The 22,167-nt window shown below is 41.8% G+C and overlaps 1 protein-coding gene across 12 annotated transcripts; it reads left to right on the top strand.

Annotated features, from left to right (window-relative positions):
• The first annotated feature begins 215 nt into the window (after positions 1 to 215).
• Positions 216 to 21,714, top strand: LOC124202802 (polypyrimidine tract-binding protein 1-like). 12 transcript variants are annotated; one of them, XM_046599254.1, is made up of 18 exons: positions 216 to 414; positions 7,079 to 7,414; positions 14,249 to 14,335; positions 14,759 to 14,908; positions 15,086 to 15,235; positions 15,304 to 15,441; positions 15,519 to 15,570; positions 16,326 to 16,384; positions 16,464 to 16,626; positions 17,398 to 17,487; positions 17,937 to 17,963; positions 18,027 to 18,145; positions 18,936 to 18,969; positions 19,267 to 19,359; positions 19,437 to 19,653; positions 19,741 to 19,818; positions 19,893 to 19,956; positions 20,029 to 21,714. In XM_046599254.1, exons 2-18 carry the CDS (start codon positions 7,337 to 7,339, stop codon positions 20,095 to 20,097), a joined length of 1,668 nt encoding a protein of 555 aa, XP_046455210.1. In that variant the 5' UTR covers positions 216 to 414; positions 7,079 to 7,336; the 3' UTR covers positions 20,098 to 21,714. The 12 variants fall into 12 exon arrangements, with proteins under 12 accessions (XP_046455210.1, XP_046455256.1, XP_046455187.1 ...); XM_046599231.1 differs by having other exon boundaries at positions 239 to 414; positions 17,371 to 17,487; XM_046599271.1 differs by lacking the exon at positions 216 to 414 and adding an exon at positions 6,076 to 6,240.
• The last annotated feature ends 453 nt before the right edge of the window (positions 21,715 to 22,167 follow it).

The raw sequence follows: 22,167 nt of genomic DNA, 5'->3' as shown, positions 1-22,167 counted from the left end.
CTAAAATACTGACCGTCACTAGATGGCAGTGTTGTTCTCGTTTCTCTATTAATAAAAAATTATCAAGAACAAAAGATAACATCAACATAAGCATTTCATTTGAAAAATACAAACAAATATTTCAATTTTCAAAATAATCAAATTGAATTATGATTAAATTAGACCAAAAAATTAAATTTATAATCTTCAGCCTCTGGTAAATCAAAGTCCGTAGGTGTTGAAGAGGAGGGGCTCTCTTCAACATCGTCGTAGCTGTCATAAGCGTGCGGCCATCTTTTTATCTGTAAACGGCATGACATTGAGTCGGCAGAGACCACTTGTTGTTGTTTTGTTTCATTCTTTTAATATTCCAATCGTTTGTGTTTTGTGTTAAAGACGATTCCATCTCATTTCAATACCAAACGCGATGAAAGGGTAAGAATTCAGTGTTACTTCTTTTTTAACTGTTAAGTTTCACACACGTAGTCAATAGACCACACGTCAATTCTCTATAATGTTTGCTAGCAATCAACGCTAGCTTTTTGCTTTGTTCAACTTGTAGGCCTTGACATGCTTGCGTAACGTCTTTTTCTCATAAAGATAACGTGGTTATTTATCGTGACCAATGGAGTGAGCTGAGGCTTGCCTATACTGTTTACATATTCTTCTTTACCACCACCAAGGTTACGATAACTATTCTGTGGTTCCCTTTCCATTTTTTGAAGCTCTTGATGTGCTGCGCACCATGACAATCCTTGAACAGGGTTTAGATGTGTGACGGAATCAGTTGTTGAAGGTGATGCTTTTTGTTTTTGCCAGACGTGCTTGCACACTGGCTGTGCTAGGCAACTTTTTTAGATTACTTTTTCATCTCGATCAATCAATCTCTGATTTTGTCAAAGATTTGTTTGGTTGGCATTTGACGGGGAAGGATGGGTTGATGTTTAATGTATTTCCAAGGTAATGAATATTTGTGAGGTAATGGTCTTTTTAGGGCATGACACATGAATCAATCAATCAATTTGGGAAGGGAACGGGACGCATCATTCTTTGCGCATTCACGTACCGTGGGTACACGCTCCGTACGCTAGACATATTGGTATGGGGAAGGTGAGAGTGTGGGGTTCTCTCTAACCTGTAGCCCAGTTGTATAGAAAGGTCATATCTCCCACCGAACCCCAAGCAGTCGCGCAAGTATTGATCCATTCCGGACGTCAGTAACATCATCCCTCCTGGATCTATCTAGATCCCCCCCCCTCTTCTCTCTTGTGCTCCTCACTCTTATTTTCCATCTCCATGGAGGTTCCATCCCATGCCCATCAATCTTTCAAAACCAGAAAGAGAAAAGTTTATATCGGAGGCGCCAAAAGACGTTTTATTCATGTGCCGCTTCATACCGTGCAACACAACACGTAGTACTACTAGTTTCCCATGCAAAGAGCAAAGAGAGTTGATCCGCTCCAACACGTTCACTCCATCTCTAGCTCGTTAACTAATTAGTTTTACCCAAGATTAGACGTTCCGCACGAGTCTCACGTGGTGCGGTAGTGTTGCATCCAGCTGTTGATGTATTACACCAACCGCCCCCTTTTGCTGCTCGTTTCTCCCACGTTCCACCCACATTCTAAAGCGACACACACAAACATTGCCATCTCGAAATTCCTTCCACTCTTTATTCTTTCTTTTTTTAAAAATAAAACCAATTCCTCAGCCATGAACGTTTTACCGTTTTTGTTGGTAGTTCCCCCGTAATCACAAAACATCTGTTATTATAATGATCAACAAGCTCAAGAAATAAATATGCTTGACAAAAAACAGCAACAGGTTTTTTTTTTCCTTGTCGATTTTCGTCCAAAACACGTCGCCGTGTGCGTTCACGCGTGGTATTTCCAGTTTGGGTATGTAATTGGGCATTATTGCTGGGTTCCGTTTTTAGATGAGGTAGTCGACAAATTTGAGTTGTTGGTCGCCACGGTTACGTCAACACACAGCACTGACGTCTCATTCATAACGCCCTCTTATTTTCGCCTAGGTACAGCGGCGGCCCGTTCTACTTTTCCCTTGACAACCCAGCAGCAGCTTTGACAACGGGAATCAAATCCGTTTAGTCTTTTTTTTTTTGTTAGCAATTTCACCAACGGCGTCTATCGAGTTCTCCGCTTTTATATTCCCTTTTTTCCTGGCGATTTATAACTTATTTTTATTTTCGTTCGACGTCGAGTGTAGACCGTTCCACCCCATAGTTGCGTGATAAGAAAGAGTTGTTGTTGAGACTCCCCTCCGATTTTCTATTGTATACGTGTGTGCCCTGACACACACGACATCTTCGGCAACTTGTTGTGTCTCTCCAGAAGCGCCACTGGAACGCCCACTGGGTAGTGCTTTATCTCACGCTTCCTCTGTTCCCCCCCCCCCCCCCCCCTCGTTCGTTATTCGTTTGGTTGGTCCAAAAAAACTTCTTGATGGCTCCATCGTCCAACACACACACGCGCACACACACACACACACTCATTACACGGTCGGCAGCTTACTAATTAGTCGCTTTTTGCGTTTCTGTATGAAGCTCCATCGATCGAGGCTCCTTCAACTGCTGCCGATGACTGTGTCTGCTGTGCACGACTCGTTTGAAGTCGATACAATTTCTTTTCTTTCCTTCCTTATTTATATTTTTTCCCCCCGGTTTTGTTTGCCTACGCCTTTGAAGCTCAACTTGTTGTGCGTGTGTGTCTCATTTCGATTTGACTGCCATTGGAGATCGATATCTCCCCGAGCAACGGGCTTGGAAAAGGAAGGAGCTTATTTGCCAGGGATTGAATAGGATTGGATCCGGCAGTCCATTAATCGCAACACACTCGACAGACACGAAACTTGCGTCCCCCTCTGTAAGAAAAGCAGGAGCCAAAAGACTGCCGGATGACAAACCTTTGCCTATCGGTCATAGCATCCATTTTCAATGCGATTTAGTTCCAACAGTCGTGTACCTTTTTGGGGGTTCGGTTTTTCTTGATTACTTTTACTATACTTGGCCACCAACTGTTTGGAGTTGCATTTCCAATTTAGGAAAGTAGGAATTTTTGTTTTCTACTCGGGACCGAATAACATGTCGTCGTTCGTCAACTCTGTGGTTTCTTCCTTATATCCCTTCGGTCAGGTTTTTTAGAATTTCTTGTCGTTAATTAGCGATTTTGGTAAAAAGAAATGTTGAATTAGAAACAGGTATGTTGTTTATTAAACAGGCGACCTTTTAAGGGGTTGAACAAGACGAAGTAGTCTTCTTATTTTGACATCCTTTTCAATCTTTGGGTATTTGATGTGATGTTGCGGATCGATAGTAAGCAGCTTTTGTATTCCAAAGGAAAAAAAAGTTTCTTCTTTTTTTCCCCCTTTTATGTAATGTCGAATATATGCATAGACAAACATGCACGTCGTGCAGAGTATAGGTCTACTCTTGTGTGTGTGTGTACGTGGAACGCCTTCCCGATTTTATTTGCACCGATATTGTGTCTGTGTGTCGTTGTTGTTGTTGGAACGGAGAACCAGTGGGTTTCAATTTCCGTTCGATTTCCGACATAGGAAACTTCCTTCTTGTAAACACATTTATTTTTAGAGAGAAAAAGACTTGATAAAAGCAAGCCAACCGGCCCCGAAAAAATAATAACAAAACCAAAAAAATGGCCGAGGTGTTTATATTAAAAGAAAATGGGGGGAATGTGGTTTATAAAGCGCGCACTTGTTTGAACTTTATCGAAAAAAAAAGGCTGAAAATAATAAACGTTTTGGCGATGGTGAGGGAATTTTGACCAGCGTCTCTTTTCTAAATTTAGAAGAAAAACAAAATAGATCTGGACGCAAAACCCACAGAACGTACGGTAGTAGTAAAGGCAACATTATTTTGTGTCAAAGAAAAGCATTGTGTGTTGTGTAAACCTCTTGAAATTCGTTGGACTGGAACTAGTTTTTATTAATATTTCTTTTTCTCCCTAATTTTTTTATTTTTATTTTAATGGTTTGGTTTTACCCGAGAGTCTCTTTTGTTTTAATTGACCGATCCCGTATAGAATGAAACCTCAACCGCGTATTTGGGTGCAGTAGCTACTAGAGTCTCAGCACTTCACAGGGTTTGTTGAAAAGTTGTTTGAGCTGTTCTCAGATACTTTTCTGAAAACGTTGGAACGTGATGGTTGCAAGGAAGAGGAAAGAGCGAGCGGTAAACACACCGGAGCAAAAAGCCTTCCACGTATATAAGCCCATTGTGTTGGCGATGAAAGCGCAGAGCAACGTTCTATGCTCTTACTACTAGTAAATGCTACACACCGTTTATTTTTTTTCTTCTCCCTCTTTTCTACTCTCCCCCCGTGAGCCGTAAATAACTTCTGGGCATCTAGGATTTAATCTCAGCCGTAGTAACAGCATCTCTACTACTACTAGCGCAACTGGGAGGGGTTTTGAGAGAGAAATCCTTTGCTGCTGCTGGTCATTGTTTCACTCTCGTGTGTTTAACAGACAGGCAGACAGACACACCGGACATTAAAACCCATCGATCGATGGGTGAAGACGAGAGAGAGACAGTCTCTTCATCTCTTGCCGCAGGACTGATTCTCTCATGATGAATTAAAGCCCGTCTTTGTGTCTGTGTGTTTGTCCTCGGATCTCAACTCTTCCGCCTCTACCGCGTAGTTTCTCCGCCTCGATTCCTCCTCTCCTGGACCATTTTTTGGGAGGGACCCTTTCAGTTGCATCCAATGTCCTGAGATCCTGTTGTTGTTGTTGTTGCTAGGACGATCCTTTTTTCTTCTTCCTGTGCAGGCTCTCCAGAGATTGGTGCTTTTATTTGAGTGTAGCAACATGTGCTTCACCTTTGTCGTTTCTTCTCGCAGGCGTGTGCATATACAGAGTTAGTTGGAGGTTGAAAGCCCTAATTCGACATGATTCGAGTTGCATTACACGGAATAGATATTAGAGCTTCTAAGAGGTCCCTTAATGCCCAGGCTTCATCCTTTTATTTCTTCTTTTTACGTAACAAATCGATACACTTTCTTTATATTTTTCTGGCGACGACATATTTTTTCTCCCGTGTTTTTCTCATCTTTTTTGGTTGGATAGACGCACCACCTGTTGGAATGGCCGATCGTCACTTTGAGTGAGAGGACAAAATAAGGCAATTACTGGTCCTCCTCCTCTTTTTTCACTTGACTTGTCACGTTACCTCCTCTCAGTGGAGACATTCTCCTCCACTAAACTTTATTAGGTTTCCTTCTAATATTCTCCGGGCGGGGCCGACTTTCGTTTTATTCCCGTGTCGTGTGGTATGGTCGTGTGTGTTTATATTTTTAATAACAAGAGAGATGGTCTTTTTTTTTCTTTCTTTTATTATTTATGTTGTTGCTGTGTGAGTCCAGCATTGATTATATGTTGCATCCCGGAGAAAATGAAAACTAGTCTGGGTCGCTCCACTTTATTTGCGGGCCCGTTTGGCTGCCCTTTGGGTGGGGCGTGGCAGGACGACATCGTTTTCCCTTTTCTGATGGATCGCTATGCAACTCAATCAAAATTTTTCAATTGGAAAAGCATTACCCAAAAACAATCAAGGGCCCCCGATGTTAAACGATGGAAGGAATTCGAGAAAGATGGGAGATAGCTCTAGAAATATAAAGAGAAGATTTGTGTGTTAAGAGGGCCGAATGAGTTCTGTGATTGGACAGGGAATTGACGGAGCGCTTTCGAATGGGTTGGTTTCAAATGAGATAATGATTTTAAAAGAAATGCCAAGGAACCATTTACTTTTGAATGAAAAATCTGGTGAAATCAAGAAAGTGTAGAAACATGCGTCGCAATGTCACTCAGCGACATCTGAATGCTGCCGGATAGGCGTGAAAAATAGAGAAAAAGTTGTTTATTGTTGTCGCGGCCATTTGTGAAAAGAAGAAAAAGGAAAACCCGCGGTTCGAGTTCGGATCGCTCCTCCCCCCTAGTCCCCCCAGTGTGTTGGCCCCCCTACGGGATGAAAGGTATAAAGGTGGGCGGAGTCTAGAAGAATACACGACGCGCGCGCTTTATATTTCTCTTCCCCCCCCCCCCCTCCTTTTCCTTTAGGCTAAGAAGCAGACGAGGGAAGAAAAGCGCCATCAACCGGCGTGGAGAGTTGGGTCTTTTTTATTTTCCCCATCTCTTTGCTGCTGCTGTGCTGTCTCCTCTCTTTTCTCTGCTTCTTTCTTTAAACACAAGATACACAAGCATCACTACTGTTGCTGCTGCTCTCTGGTATATTATTTTTTCAAATAGAATTTTTTTTTCCATTTTCTTGTGTGTGTCTGTCTGTTGAAGAAGAAAAAGAGGCCAAAAGAGGGGGCCTTGTGGTAGTGCACAGACAGCGCGCGAGTCGTTGGTACTAGTCGACAGAACCACCAGTTTAATTATTTCTCTTGTTGCCCACTCGCACTTTACTTCTTAAACTCTCTCACACACACATTTCTTTCTCTCTCTCTCGTGTTTCGCCTAAATTTCTAGGTGAGTGATGCGTGTGTGTATTGTTTTACAAGTGTGAAACACACCACAAGTTGAAAACGTTGGTCGTCGTGTGTGTGTGTATGTGCGAGTGAGTGTAAAAACAGACAAGAATACCTGTTTGTGGCGTCACAAAACTGGAAACAATTCTACTCTTATCTCGGTGAAAAATCTCCAAGTGCAATAAAGAGTATATAGGGGGAGAAAGAAGAGAGTGACGTTGTTCTGTCGTTGTCCAATTTTTTGGTGGGTTACTTTGAATAATTTTTACTCTTTTTATGGTTTAAGATGTTTGTTTTTCCGGTTTTCTGACCGACCTGATAGCTCGATTTGATTTTTTATTCTGGGAATTTGAGATGAGATTTGAGATTTTGATGCTGTCACATTTCGAATATCCGCGTGTTTGATGGCGTGGCGTCAGTCGGTCTCGAAAAACATGGCGTCTCGTCAAACTGTTGAATGTTTCTTGACCCATCACAAACCTGAGCCAGTTGTGTGTGCATCCTATTTTTAATTTTGTTTTATTCCTTGTATCTAATTAATTTCACCCAGCTAGTTGACCCTCTAATCGCCATTTTTCTTTTTTCTGTTTCAGTATTTGAAGTGACGGGGCTCGTTTGACATCATTCGACAGTTGAAATATTCTTCGCTTTGTCGTCGATATACGCCGCTGTTTTAGGCGTGTGTGACGCCCCATTTTCTTCATTATTTTTTTTTGTATCGTCGGTCGATCGTCTTGTTCATCAATCGCCAGTTTCGAGACAAGTTTGGAAGTCGAAAATTCCGAAACACAACAAGAGGAAGGAAAAGTCACCCTTCAATAAAACTGCAAGTTTCTTCTTCTCATCGTAGCATGAAGAGACCCGCCTCCGAAGTTCTTTACGCCTACACCTTGTTGCAGCAGCCTCTCGCCATCATGGACGTCATGCAGGTATGTAACCTTCGTCTTCTTTTTCCATCTCTTAGCCGAAGAAAGCCATTGTTGTGGTTTATGATTTTTCAAGGTAAAAAGGTGGTTTCGGAGGGGATTTGGGTCTTTGCAGGGTTGGTCGGATGCGTTTGGAGGTCGAGTTAAATTCGAAGGGGTGGTTGTTTGGGAAACAAAGACATCCTTTGTGTGTGTGTTTCCTCTGTGTGTGTGTGTAGAATTCTCTACTTACTAGTGGCACCGAGTGCTGACACCTGGCGGCCAGGTGAAACCAACAAACACACGAGTTGCATCCCTCCACCCGTGTTTTTCTCATGAGAAATTTCTAAATTTGTACCAGGCGTTCTGTGTTTTATATCGACGGCTTGTTGTTTGAACTTTTGAGATATTTGTTGCCCTATCCAATGGGCGGAGGAAAGCGAAGACCTTTTTTCTTTCCATCTTGTGTTTAATCGACGAACCCCCCATGGAACAAACTCAGAGTGCCAGACCGTGTCTGTTTATTTCCGAAATAGCTTCAAGGCCTCTTCTTCTCTTTCAGTCTACCCCTCGAGAGATGCAGTGAGATTTTACTTCTTCTTTTCCCCCAGCGAGTTTCTCTTTACTTTGGTGTAAATAATCCCTCCCCAACGTTCGTGTTGAATCAAACAAAAACATCCGCAAGTCACGCCGCAGCATTCCTCCGTCTTATAAGAAAAAAGGGGGACCGGCGTATGTCCCCCAAAACAATTGTCACGATTAAAAAAAAAAAATTTAAGAAAAAAGTAAACCTTGAAAATCATAAAAATTAACCGTGTCCTTAAAGGTAGACCACTTTTTACTCCCCAGTGTGTCCTGGTTTTCGATTAATGGGGGAGGCGAAGAGAAAAAATCCCATTGTGTGTCTGTGTAGGAGTTTAATTTTTTGGGGAAAGGTGAATGCCTTGAAGGACGATCCAAGGTGAATCCCATCGTTCGTGCGGAACAACCGCATATGCTTGTGAAGTCGGCCCATTCTGTTTTTTAAGTTTTATTGTTTGAAAATTTTTTCCTCATTTCCCTCCCGACTTAAATCGAAATCCCATCGGACCGGCACATTTCCTACGCTCGGAATAACCGTAATATTTGATAAGTAGGAATGTTTTATTAAAATGAAGCCCCGGGAATGGGGGGTTGGAAAGAGGTTGGACATGTTTTTATCATTGGAAAGCACTTTCCATTCTGTTCATAATTGATTGGCATGGCAGCCAACTTTTGCAGGAGAAACTTTCAACTCTGTTGTTGCTCTATTATTGATTCTCTCTCACTTAGTAGCACTACAGGAGCGACGGCCGGAGTAAATAGTTGTACAGTACTAACTAGAACTGGAAATAGATATCGCGCCCGTATGTCTTGTGCGGATGTAATTGAATCAAGCTAGCGTACCTGATGGTTGGTAGCATAACTACCACCACGCATGGCTTCCATTCTTCTACTTGTGTATTTTTTTGCCAACAATTAACCAGAGTGTGTCTGTCTGTTATCTCTTTTGTATATTTTTCATTTTGAGACGGGGCGGCGTTCTCTTAGCTTAATGAAAGTTGGCACTTGGATGAGGTCCACGCCTCTCGGATTATGCTACTACAGCTGAGTAGAGATCTTGTTATTACTTCCAAGTCAATTTCGTGTCTCCCCCCGTACAAGCCTCCCTTTTTCGTACCTTTAACGCCGTTAGCCAAAAAACTTTTTCGTACCTTTAACGCCGTTAGCCAAAAAATTTCTAGGACCCTTTAAATGTATTATTCCTGTTTAAAAAAAAATAAGCAACACGGAAAGGAAAAGGAATCTCCCATCGGCAACGAAACTGCGGCAGATGTTTTTCCTTTTCGTTTTGATGGGGGATTTGACCGGCTCTCCTCCTATCGGGTTCTTACCCACCTCTACCAGCTGTTATGCAAATTGTTGGTTGAGTTCAACAATGATTTTTTCCGAGAATAGTGTGGGGTATCCAACAGTTGGCTGCGCAGGTCTAGGAGTGCAGTGAGTGGAAGGTATATATTTTAATATTTTCTTCTATTCGAAGGCCGTGGTGGTACTACTCATTAGCCTGTTCGAACGTGTATTACAATAGTCCGCGATTGTTAAAGACATCCAGACGGGAAAAGGTTTGGCCGCCTGCACCTGCGGTTCTCATGGTTCACTTCCAAGGGCACAAAACTAGTGCCATCTCACGGATCATTTTGTGGCTGAAATAGAGAAAAAAGGTTTCTTTTTTGTCGTGCCTAATCGACCGGATCTCTTGTCGCGCGGCTTACAAACCCGATCCATCGTGTTTCCCTTTTTTTTTTATTTATCTCCCGGGCTGATGATTTTATTTTTTCGTTCTTTTTAACCCAAACGACAGAGAGAAAGAAGGAATCTGATTGGTCGCCTGACACTTGTTTATTATTAGTGTGTAGGTTCCTGATGGTCCCTGCTTGTGTAGCTGGTGCTCTCTTCATTTGATATTGATTACAGTAAAAAGGGGGGAAAGAGCGAACGAGAGCGGATGGGGCTGGCCCTGTGTGTGCGTGTTGTCAACCTTGATAAATGGAACAACTTGTTAATGGTTTCCCAGAGTTTGGCATTGAAAGATAAATGAAGATTGTCTGCGTCCCATCGCTACGGCACTTAAGACATAAAAACCGCATTTTCCCGCAAAATAAAACCTTGATTTCCAATCCACTTTTGTATTCTCTCCTTTGGAGCATTGCAACACCCGTTGCAGAGTCTGATTTTGGTTTAAATTTGGTCTCACCAACTTAAAACGGAACGAGTGAGAATTTGATATTTGCCGAAAAGTTCTGACATGTGTTGCTTTGGGCGCTACTAGACAGGGTAGAAGTTGGTGTTGCCAGGGCCATCTAGCGGTCTGATGATGAACTAATGTGCTCCCAACCTGGCGGAGGGGGGAGGTGTGTTAGTTAGGGTTGGGAGAAATGGCCGGGCCTTCTTTTCTTTTTGTGTCTTTGCCGGTGTAGTAGAGTCTAAGAGTCTGAGCGAAGCAGTTGCGCTCAGTCAGTCTGTTGAGTCTGGTCGTGGCCGTACGCTCGTCCGCCCTTTTTTTCCCTTTCAATCTCTCTCTCTTTTCTCTGTCCTCTCTCTCTTCCTATCTGTATTTTTTCTCTTCATTTTTTTTGATTCATTTTTCCTTTCAATCTCTCAAATCCCCCCACTCTTGTTTTCTCTTAAATATTCCCTCCTTTTTTTTCCTCGAAGAAAAACCCCCCCAACACAACCGAAAACATTTAGTGTCTTGAAACAAATTTGCGTGTTACGTGCATCCTCCGCCGTGTTTCTCTTTCACCCCATTGGCTGTTGATAGCCACCGTACTATATATACATACACTAGTAGTAACCGGCGAAAAAACTTTACACACAGCCCCAAAAGTTATTTTTCCCTGTGCGCTTCAGTGTTGAAAAAAAAATTGTCCAAAGAATCTTTTGATTTGTGAGCGCCACATACAAGTTGTTGTTTTTGTTTTCTTCTACTCAACTTTTTACTCAACATCAATGCAAATTTCTACGATGGTAAGAGCCGACAAACAAAGAATTTTTGTGGATTTTTTAATTGGCTTGTGTGCGTGTTTGTGTGTGTGGGGTTGGTATTGTGCGTTATCTGAGTAGCCTATAAGAGATTCTCTTATCTGTTTGTGTTCAAGTCCATATGGTGAGCCTGTGTGCCCTTAGCTGATGAAAACTAAACTTGAAGTTTCACAGAGACAAAGGCAAAGTAAAACAGAGCCCGGGCTTGGCTCAAATGGGTTTTCTACCGAAACTCAAGACCGGCTAGTCGGTGTATAAGGCTTCCTCCTTGTTCTTTTTAACACATGCCCCAGCCATCAGCCCCCAACCGGTTGAATGGCACACAAGTCTGTGTATAGTATGTGTACAACGAAGGAGAGAGAGAGAGATACCCCTGCGGGTTTTTCATGAAGAGTAGGGATGGTAAGGGGGGTCTTTGCACTCGGGAAACCTGTGGAGGGAGTGAGGAGGAAAAAGCGGAATGGATGCGAGGGGGGGGGGGGAATAGGAGAGTCAGACAGCCACATCCAAAGCCAACCCAAAAAGCTTGGCGGTTTGAAGTTCTCTCTTCTTATATTTCCCTTTCGGTATCCCAAGAATGTTGTTTGTGCCCCAGAGAGAGAGGAGGAGAAGGGGGAGCAGCCACCATATTCATATACTCACTACACCGGAGAACGAGAGAAAAAAAAAGTTTTGTGCCAATCCATCATATGCACAGGGAATTGTGTATTATGGGTTGCCATTGGCTTAGCAACTGGTTCTCATTTTTCTCGAGAATTTTGAAACAACTCCCCCCACAATTTCTACATTTTATTTTATTTTTTTGAAGGGAAAAGAAACCCACATCCGGTAGTGTGGTGGTGATACGCCGGTCGATCTGAAAATGCATTGTGTAGTAGTGTAATGGTGGCGGTGGGCTGGTGTAAAAAGTTTGCCTGGTTTGTGCGGGTGTCGCGCGGGCAAAGGGACGACGACTCGAAAACCAGACGGTTGTGAAAGAAGATAACCAACCGACCACTGCGCCGAGAAAGTTGTTTTTATATATATATACGTATTTCTTCTTCTTCTTCTGCCCTTCTGGCATCATCGTCTTCCTTTTTACTTGCCATGTCCTTCTGGCGTGTCTGCGCGCTTTAGCTGCCACCGCAGCGAAGCAGATGCTATTTTTAAAAATGGCCAAGGAATTCTTTTTTACTATTTCTCTACTAGAGAGGGGGAAAAAAGGAGGAGCAAGGAAGGAGAGAAACCGGCAAACTGGATTGCAATTCCGTTTCTATCCGCCCCATTGTCCCACACTCGCACACAACATATTCAAGTCTGGGGAAGAAAAAGGGGGAAGTTTCCTTTTTTCTTTTTGCTTATTTAGATTGATAATGTATTTAAAATGAAAGGGAACGGGGCCCCTTCTTTGCAAGGCTGATCCGCGGAAGAGGTTCTCTCTCTACATCTAGAAACTCTCAGTCAGAGACAGTTGATGGATGAATGAATGAGGAAAACAAAACAAGATGTCTGTGTGTGTGCGAGAAGGGGATGATCCGGCAAAAAAAGAAAAGAATGGCACACACAGAGACAACGAACGAGATTCTCAGCCCAAATGACATTCCTCCTGTTCAGTCTCTCTCTCTCTCCTTTTATTCCGACAATCTTTATCCGTCCATCCATCCATTCCCAGGCTGTGTAGTGGGAGACACGAACCGGATGTTTCGGCGCAACATTTTCATGAGCCGTTGAGCTAAAGGAGCAAGTGAAGTGAAATATATTGTCAGGATTCGTTGGTTGGTTAGTCGCCTGTCGCAACAGGAAACGAGCGATGACGACATATGCACACGACCACCGCCGCTGCTGCTCCTGCTGAACCAAGCCCCTCGTCTGATGGTGGTTGGAAGAACATTCCATTCCCACCCAGGGCAGCCATGTAATAATCATGATGATGATGATGAGTTGTTGGTGCTAGTTGTTTTAAATCATGTATTCTGGCTGTTCGCCTTGTTGGAACAGGCTTCTTACATGTTTGACGTCATGACTCTATGTGGACTGGACTCGTATTTCCTTCCCGTCTCTTCTCTTTTTTCCCTCTCGCACACACACAGACAGAGGCGGCCCTCATTTCTCTCTACATCGTCTCTTTTTTGTTGCTGCGAGCAGTGGGTTTGGTTGGTTGATTTTTTGTTCTTTTTTTTTGTTTAAATAAAAAGGAAAAAAGCCCATCTCCGGTTTGGCACCATCCGACCATACATACACACTGCGGCACGTACCAAATAGAGTCATCGATCCTACCGACTCCTCCCTATTCGTCTCTTCTTCCTCCTTCTTTTCCTTCTTTTTCATTGCAACAACTTTTGCGCTCGAGCTGTGGGCTTCGGGATCCAATTCTACTTTTTTCCCCCCCGTTTGCCCATCCGTTTTTCTCTTTTTTTTTTGGCGGATTGTTGAACCGCGGCTTTTGGTCCTCGTTGGGTTGGGCTCGGGACGGTTGCCAGGTCACGTGGAGAGAGTATGTCTGCCTTGTCTGTCTTCGTGCTTGGACTGCTGAATAGTTTTTGTTTTTTTCCCCTATCCACACGTACACGATGAGAGAGTCGAGTCTTTTTTAAACAAAAAATGAATTTTTCGTTATTTTATTTTTTCTCTTCTCGTTTCCTTCTTTCCTTTTTTGGGAGAGCGTTATATTATTGTCCGGTCAGACATGAATCGAGTCAAGACGGATAACATGCACACTCCCACTAACCGAGTATATCTTGCGGACCGGATATCCTTTCTCCCCTCCTCTTTAATGGACTTTGGTGGCTCGAATGAAGAAGAAAAAACGACAGGGAACTTGTGATTTGTGTAAATGATTGATCCTGTCAGATGCCTTCGAGGGGTTTTCGAAGATGACGCACGATACTTCGCTTGATGTTTGGTTTTTCTTGTAAAAACAGAAGAAGAAAAATTTGAATGTTCTTCACCTTCAAGGTCTTTTTGTGGCTGTGTGGGAGGAATCGGGAGATTATTTTTTTTTCTGGTTTGTGGCGGGTCTTTACCTTGACTTGTTGTTCTCGCTTACCTGTTGCGGTCTGTGTGAATGGGTTTTTCTGTGAGGGGGGAGGAGAGGAGATTTGATGATGGCGTGTGATGCGTCTTTTCGTGCCGCGTCGTTTATTTGGTGCGTTCACCCTCCCCGTTCTCATGGAACACGAAAAAAGTCGTGATCGTGAGAAACGAGAACCGTGTCAGTTAGTCAGGTGTCTTTTTTTTTCGAGTCCATTTTTTTCTGTTAAGAATTTCATTGCATTAAAATTAATTTTTGTCTTTTTGTTTCTATTTCTTTTACAGCGTGGTTCTGAGGAACTGGCCATGAGCAACGGCGCTGTACTCAGCCCCCAATCCAATCACGCCGATAACAACAACGACGCCAAGAAGGTAAAAAAGACGACTGAATGACACAATGAAATAACCAACAAGTTTTATTACATGGAATTTCACTAGTAAAAAAGAAAAGAAAAGAAAGAATGAAAGAACTTAGAAAGAAAACCCCATTCCCTTACTTCTTTTTTGTTTTTAACGAGTTTCTTCCCGGATGCCCGATCCTTCTTTCTTTTTTTCCTAAAAGAAAAAAGAAAGAAAATCGTGATTGATCTCAGCGCTCGAGGCACTTGTGTAAGAAGTCTAAGGGGGATTATTCAGGGGTGGTAAAGTGGTCGAGTTGGTTTGGTTTTTATTATTTCCCCTGTGCACCAGGAAATGAGATGATTGTATTCCGTGTGGAACCAACTGTAAATTAATTGTTACCCACGACTTGGGTGTTTTTTTTTTCTTTTTTCGTGTGTCGTGATGCGATGACAGGTCAAACTGGAGCCGAGAAGTCCAGCCAAACCGTCTAGGGTCGTCCATATCCGCAACATCCCCAACGACGTGACGGAGGCTGAAATCGTCCACCTGGGCATTCCGTTTGGACGCGTCACCAACGTTCTCGTCCTCAAGGGCAAAAATCAGGTGCGTGGCGTGCGTGATGTTTTTTCCTTCTCCTTTTTCGAGATGTCGAGGTCGTCTGCTGATGGACCACCCGCCATGGGATCATCATCATTACATCCATGCGCCTCTTTTCTTTGTTTTGTTTTTAAAAGTTCAACCTTTATTTTTTTATTTACCCTTTGTGAATTTATTTTGCAGGCGTTTTTGGAGATGGCGGATGAAGGTGCTGCAATTTCGATGGTCAATTACTTTAGCAGCGGAACGTCGGCTCAGCTGCGTGGCCGCAACGTCTTTGTCCAGTACTCTAACCATGTAGCCCTCAAGACGGACCAGTCCCACTCTAACGCTGTACGTTTCATTAATCTTTTTTCGAGTTTAACGTGTCAATTGACATTTCGTTTGTTTTATTACAACAGAGTGCTGCTGCTCAAGCTGCTCTCCAAGCCGCTCAAGCCCTTGCCGGCCAGACGGAGACTCAAGGCGGACCCAACACCGTCCTCCGCGTCATCGTCGAGCATATGGTTTACCCCGTCACCCTAGATGTTCTCTTTCAGGTACAGTGAAGAAATCCGCCCTTTTCGGGATTGAATTCATTAATTCCATTTTCTCTTTTTTGTTTTAATTGGAACAGATCTTTTCCAAAGTCGGACGGGTGCTGAAGATCGTCACTTTCACCAAGAACAGTACGTATCCTAGATTCATTTGTTTCATTTGACGTCCATTGTTGTGTTTTCCCTTGTGCGCGCAGCCGCTTCAAAGCCAACATTGAACGGCGGAGCTGACGAGATTAAATTCAGTAGCGGAAAATGAAATTGTTAATGAAAATCAGGTTTTGTTAGAGCCCAGACGGAAAACTAGTCTGAAAAGAGTCGCCGTTTGGCAACGGGGAGGGGGGTGGTCCTTGCTCGTTTCTGGTTTTTGTGTTTATTCAATTAAGTTTTTCTTTCTTGAGGAGGGATGGCGGGATTGTTTACGTGATTCGTCTCTTGTTTGCTTGTGGCATGTCTTTTTTTCCTTCTTTTTTTCTGCGGACGACTCTGCTCGTTTGTTTACACAGGCGCAAAGAGAAAGGGAGCCATGGAGAAAGAGGGGCCGGGGTTTTTGGGACGTGGTTTATTTACGCGACGGCACAGATGCTCTCTCCCCTCGGCTTTTGCTTCTGGTTGTGTTCAACTGGTGGGGGGAAAGTGTTCCAGATGTCCGATGGACGAGATGCCAAAACAAAACGGCCGGAACCTCTCCTTTCCTCCTTTTGCTGCCCCGTCTCTGCATCTCGTCTTTTCTCGTCCTGTCGGGTTGGGTTCGCAGAGGGACGGATGACGGCGTGACTCATTGCCCTCTCTGGGCTAAATTTAGCTCATCACCGGCTTGTCCGTTGTTATTTTGAAGGGAGAGAGAGAATTCTTTTTCAAAAACAATTGTCTTGTGTGTTTTGCAGATACATTCCAGGCCCTGATCCAATATCCGGATGTTGTCACTGCACAGGCGGCTAAACTGGTAAGTAAACTGTTTTTCAAAAAACAATTTCGTTTCGGAACGCGGTAACGTCATTTCGAATTACTTTCTCTCTCTGTAGACGCTGGACGGACAGAATATTTACAACTCTTGCTGCACGTTGCGCATCGAATACTCTAAATTGAGCAGCCTCAACGTCAAGTACAACAACGACAAGAGTCGCGATTACACTAACCCCACGCTGCCAACTGGCGACCACAATTTGGACGCTTTCGCCATGACTGGTAAACTATTCAATAATGATAATAACCAAATTAGACAAAACGACTATATATCGTTTCTTTTACCAACAAAAAATAAGAGCTCCACCTACTCCTTTGCAAATTTTCGTCCAATTTTCTTCTTTTCAAACTGTCTCTTTAATAATTTTTTGTTTTAGAAGTTGTTCAAAGTCTTTTTCCTATTTTTTTTCCGTCGTTCATTCCACTTTGGATTTGGTTATCATTTTGAACAGCGTCATTTTACCACCACACCCACGCTTTTATTATTATTATTATTTTTTGACAAATGTCAAACAACTTTTCACAATCTTGGGGGCTTTTTCATTAATGAAATAATAATAATATTAACGTCCAACTAAAATATATATATATACATATATCCAAATCAAACAATATCGAAGCGCACTATGTCGTCGGAATTTGATGATTTCGGGGAGTCCTTTTAATTCCGTTGGTAACAACATTAATATTAAATGGCAACGCACTCCTGCGCTTACCTTATTTTTGTCGTTATGGGTGTGAGTGATTTCATTTTTGGTTCCTGTTTAATGGAGGGATTTGTTGGTTTTTAAATATTTTCATTTTTTGTGGGGAATGGGTAGATTTTGTTTTTCCGGATTTGGTTTCCTGAAATTTCATTTTGGTATAATTTCCTTGTGTTAGTTTTTTGGTAGTAGATAGTATGTACTTGTATTTGCTGTGGTCTTGCTACCCAGCCCACATGGTTGTATGTGGAATTTTACTTAGATTATGAATGTGCGTGGTCGCTGTTAGGTGGCGCCGGAGTGCTGGCCTCCCCTTTCCAAGCCATGCATGGCCTCGCATCGCCCTTAACCGCAGCTTACGGCTCTGCATCGGTCGGAGGTAGGCATCCAAATAAAAAAACACACACCTCCTTCCCCCATGAATCAACATATCAAATGAACTGTAAAGTCAATTGGGTTTTGTTTTGTTTTTTGCTTTTCCTCTTTACATTAATCAGCCGATAATATTATTCGGATAGCAAATGGTGCTATTTGCCTTCACTGTCATTTCTGTTTCGCTTTTCCAGTCATTTTTTTTTTTACGTTTAACAATCAAATCTTCAATTTTCTGTTTGGTTTGGGGATCAACCAGCTTAATTGCTCAACTTCTTACCTTTTCTCTCTTGCTTGTCGATCGTAATCAATCTTAACTCGTGATTCGTCAACTTTTTTAATTGAAATTTTAAACTTTGAAATTGTTACCCTTATACTCCTTCTCCGACTGAATCGATTACTGAGCTGGAAAATTAATCGCTTTTTTTTATTTGACCTTTTTTTCTTGTTTGGCAGGTGGCGGAGGTGATTTCATCTTACCAAGTACGTACATATTGTCCATCGATAAAAGTTGTAGTTAATTAATCTTGATATTGTTTTTCGTAGGTGGTTTCAGTTTGCCTGGAGGTTCGGCTTCGGCCGCTTTGGGTCCAGCAGCTCTTCGTCTTTCGGGCCAGCAATGTTCGTCTGGAGCCGTCCTGCTCGTCTCGAATCTCAACGAGGAGGTATAATTCTTTGATATGATTTTGTTAGACCTTAATGTTGACATCCCCATACCTTAACGTCGAAATTTTCCAAATCATTTTTCAGTTTTTTTTTTTTTAATTTTATTTTTAAATTTTCCGTTTCATTCTACTAACTTTTTGTCGACCGTCTTTTCCCACTTCAAATCCCTTTTTGTTTATTTTCTATGGAACGGAATTGAAATCCGACTTTAATGGTGGGCTGGCCATTGACAAATATTTTTAACTTTTCTATTCAACTTCCCAAAACTTTTTTTTCCATCTTGGAAAAAAATTAAAAAAATAGTATTTGTTTTTGTTTTTTACTTTTTCCCATTTATTTATTTTGTGCTTTTTTTATTTTTTTCTCTGCTCTTTGTGGTATATTCGTACACTGTACACACACAAAAACACAATTCTACTCTTCACACTACCTCCTCTTGCGCTGGTCCTCCGCTCTGATGCTGTTGCTGCCGCTGTTGCTGTCTTCCGTGTCCCGCCTGTTGCCGCTGATCACGTCAAATTCAATTTATTTTTATTCGTTTACCCTTCTGTTTTAACCCTTATCATCATAAAAAAAAAATCTGGTTCCCCTTTTCCCACTTTTTATTATTATTATTATTATTTTTTCATCCACTAATCACTACACACCACCCACTACTTGGTCAACGCCATTCTTATTTATTATTTTTTTATTATTCTTTTCCCTTCTATTGGAAAAACAAACAATTGAATTCCACAAACCCTCTTCAAATTCATATATAATCCCGTCAATATTCTCCAACACTCGCAGATGGTCACGCCTGATGCTCTCTTCACTCTCTTCGGTATGTCTACCAGTTTCTTATTCATATTTTTTTTTATTTTTCTATTTGACAAATCTCATTTTCAATTTCTCTTTTTATGTTTTGTGTTTGTCGTTGAATCTCTTTTCTCTCTCGCGTTCGCACCGTCACTATTTTTTATTTTATTTATTCATTTAATATCAATTTTCAACCTATGGATAAGAAGTTGAGTGCGCCAGGTGAAGACGATAGATGACGACGATGTTTTTGTATTATTTTAAGATCGTCTGGTTCTAATTTCTCTTTTTCTGTATTTTTTTTTTCTTTTTCTGACGACAGGTGTTTACGGTGATGTCCACCGGGTGAAGATCCTGTTCAACAAAAAGGATACGGCCCTTATTCAAATGGCCGAACCGCATCAAGCCCAACTTGGTAATTTTAAAATTATAGTCTCTGATGTCACGAGACATTGAATAACTTTTTTTTTCCTTTCCCTTTTCCTTTCACAGCGATGACTCACCTGGACAAGTTGAAACTTTACGGCAAACAGTTGCGAGCTATGCCGTCTAAGCACCAGGGCGTCCAGATGCCCAAAGAAGGACAACCGGATGCCGGTCTGACCAAGGACTTTATCAACTCGGCTCTTCATCGCTTCAAGAAGCCCGGCAGCAAGAATTATCAGAATATCTACCCCCCTTCATCTACTCTCCATCTGTCGAATATTCCGTAAGTCAAGTTTCGCTTTTTTCGGATAATTCATTCTTGTCTTTTATCCTGGCAGTTTGGATATAAATTTTATCTTTTGATTTATAGGCCGAATGTCACTGAGGAGGAGATTAAAAATGCCTTCACCGCGGCTAACTTTGCCCCACAGGCCTTTAAATTCTTCCCGTAAGTTTTAATCCCCATAGGATTGATGAAACAAATCATTTTTATTCTAACGTTTTCCAATTGTTTGCGAGTAGTAAGGACCGGAAGATGGCGTTGATTCAACTTGGTAGCGTCGAAGAAGCCGTTGCTGCTCTTATTGTAAGTCCTCGATTTTGATTACCTACCACAAATTCACCATAGCTCACACGACATTTGATTTGTTTTAATTAGAAAATGCACAACTATCAGCTCAGCGACTCGAGCCACTTGCGAGTCTCCTTCTCCAAGTCGACCATTTAAACAAAACATTTAAAAAATCAACCAACATCAACAAAAGCACACGTACACAAAAATGTCCCGAGAAATCGAACAAACAAAAAAAAAACACGCGCATCTGGATTTAAATAAGATCCCTTCGATATAATAATTATTTTTTTTTATCGTGTGTGTGTGTGTGTGTGTGTGTCGTTGAGAGAGAAAGTGTTCAAAAATGCGCCCTGCCGGAAGTCTCTGAAGCGCGTTGCACAAGTCCCCCCCAACCTGTCTCTTCCTTTATATTTAGAACCAACAAAATATTGAAAAACATTTCTACCATTAGATTTAGTCCTTCCTTTAATCTCCTTCTTAAAAGGGGAAAAAGTTCGTACATAAAGATACGATTTGCTGCTTTGAGGCTGAGCCTCGATCGCACAAAAGACTACGATGACAACAAGAAAACTACCACAACCACCACTTCTTCTATCGCCGCTCTTTCTCTGTTCTTCCTCCCGTCACTTTTTTTTAGTGGTTTGATTTTGTTTTGGTTCCATTTCGATGTCACGCCACAATCGCCTCTCGTGTCCACTCGTGTGCACCCCGTACACCTTTGTGTGTGTCTGAGTGTGTGTGTGTGTGTGTTAATTGGGGGCTCAAGGAGGAGAAACTTTTTTTTTTGTCATTTAATTGTGTGGAATTCTCCCCCGAAAATGTTTTTTTTTTTCTTCACTTCCGACATACTCGACAAGTAAAAACGAACAAATCACAACAACAAAACTGTGGACAACCCTTTACACACACATCCCCTTACCACTACACCTGACTACCCCCCACCCTTTCCCCTATTATTTTCGCTTACGTTGGTATAATATTGGCTGTGCGAGAGCAGATAGATACATCTGATTTAGAATTTAGAATATTGTCGCCCCCCCCCCCAGCCCCAGAAAATGTGTTTTGTGTGTCGGTACGAAAGGCAGACCTCTCAACTACACTCCTATACCCACCATATACTACCCCGTCCCTACTACTACACACATAAAAGAAAAACATATGAATTTGAAGAAACATTAAAAAAAAAGAAAATCAGAAAAAAATAAGGGAATTTAAGATCTATTTTTGCAAGTGACTTTGTACATCTCTCTTTCTCTCTTAGTGCGCCTCCTTGTTTTGTTTGATTTTTATGGAGGTTACAGAAAAGAAACAGAATATTTTTTGCCCCACATTTAAATCACCGGGCGAGGTTTAATTCATTGGGCGGGGGAATTCTAGGTATCTTATTGTTTAACACACACGAGTGGGGGAGGGAATTTAATTATCGATTTGTTTCGCAACATCATATCGTTTGGAAAGTGTGTGCGTGTGTGTGGCTTCATTTTTTTTTTTTATTTTTTTTTTCACTCTCATTCTCACTCTTCCAGACTTTTTCTTTTGTATTTTCTGGATCGACCTTTGGAAAAGCACATCTGCAATTTTCTCGTCTCTATCTACTCTTTCTCTCTCTCTCTACTCTCTACTCTTTGTCTCCAACTTATTTTCCCACCCTCTTTCTATATCAAACATTTCCCTCACTTTTGCTTGCGAATTAGCTTAATATGTGTTGGGGGTTGTCTTGTATGTGTTCTGATTTTTTTTTCTATCTATTACATCTTCTTCTTCTCGCTATCTTCTTCTCTTGATTTATTTTTTTATTTAATTTTAACTTTTGATTTTATTTTTCAGGGAGGGCTTAATTTTTTTTTACACACCATCTCTTTAGGTGATCGTCCTGTCTTCATCCGTCTTCTCTGTGGTCACATCCTCTCCCACTACCTTCACTACTATTCTGTTTTTTTTTTTTTGTATTTGAGGGGCCAGAGTGGGAGGGGAGGGGCTTCTCTCCTCGGACCATTCCACACATAATTGATTTTAGTCTTTTTTATTATTACTCTTCGCTTATTTCAATTGGCTTGTCTTTTTAAATCACACACCCACAGAGAAGGAACAATTACGAAACGAATCATAATCATCACGAACAAAATCACTTTATCGATGGGAATCGAAAACGATTTTCATCGAGTGAATCTCATCGGAATTTTTATGTGTGTGCAGCTTTTTTTGAAATTTAATTTGACAAGG

This window comes from Daphnia pulex, chromosome 2 (genome assembly GCF_021134715.1).
Source record: "Daphnia pulex isolate KAP4 chromosome 2, ASM2113471v1".
Classification (NCBI taxonomy): domain Eukaryota; kingdom Metazoa; phylum Arthropoda; class Branchiopoda; order Diplostraca; family Daphniidae; genus Daphnia; species Daphnia pulex.
The sequence above is the reverse complement of the archived record's forward strand: the minus strand, read 5'-3'. Positions and strand labels throughout refer to the sequence as shown.

What these genes read in the sequence shown, in the direction of transcription:
- LOC124202802 (XM_046599231.1), top strand. Translation starts at nt 7,337, where the DNA reads ATGAAGAGACCCGCCTCCGAAGTTCTTTACGCCTACACCTTGTTGCAG. An exon ending in CTGCACAGGCGGCTAAACTG is followed by an intron (nt 16,385 to 16,463) that starts GTAAGTAAACTG and finishes CTCTCTCTGTAG; the next exon opens with ACGCTGGACGGACAGAATAT. An exon ending in CGGCTCTGCATCGGTCGGAG is followed by an intron (nt 17,488 to 17,936) that starts GTAGGCATCCAA and finishes CTTGTTTGGCAG; the next exon opens with GTGGCGGAGGTGATTTCATC.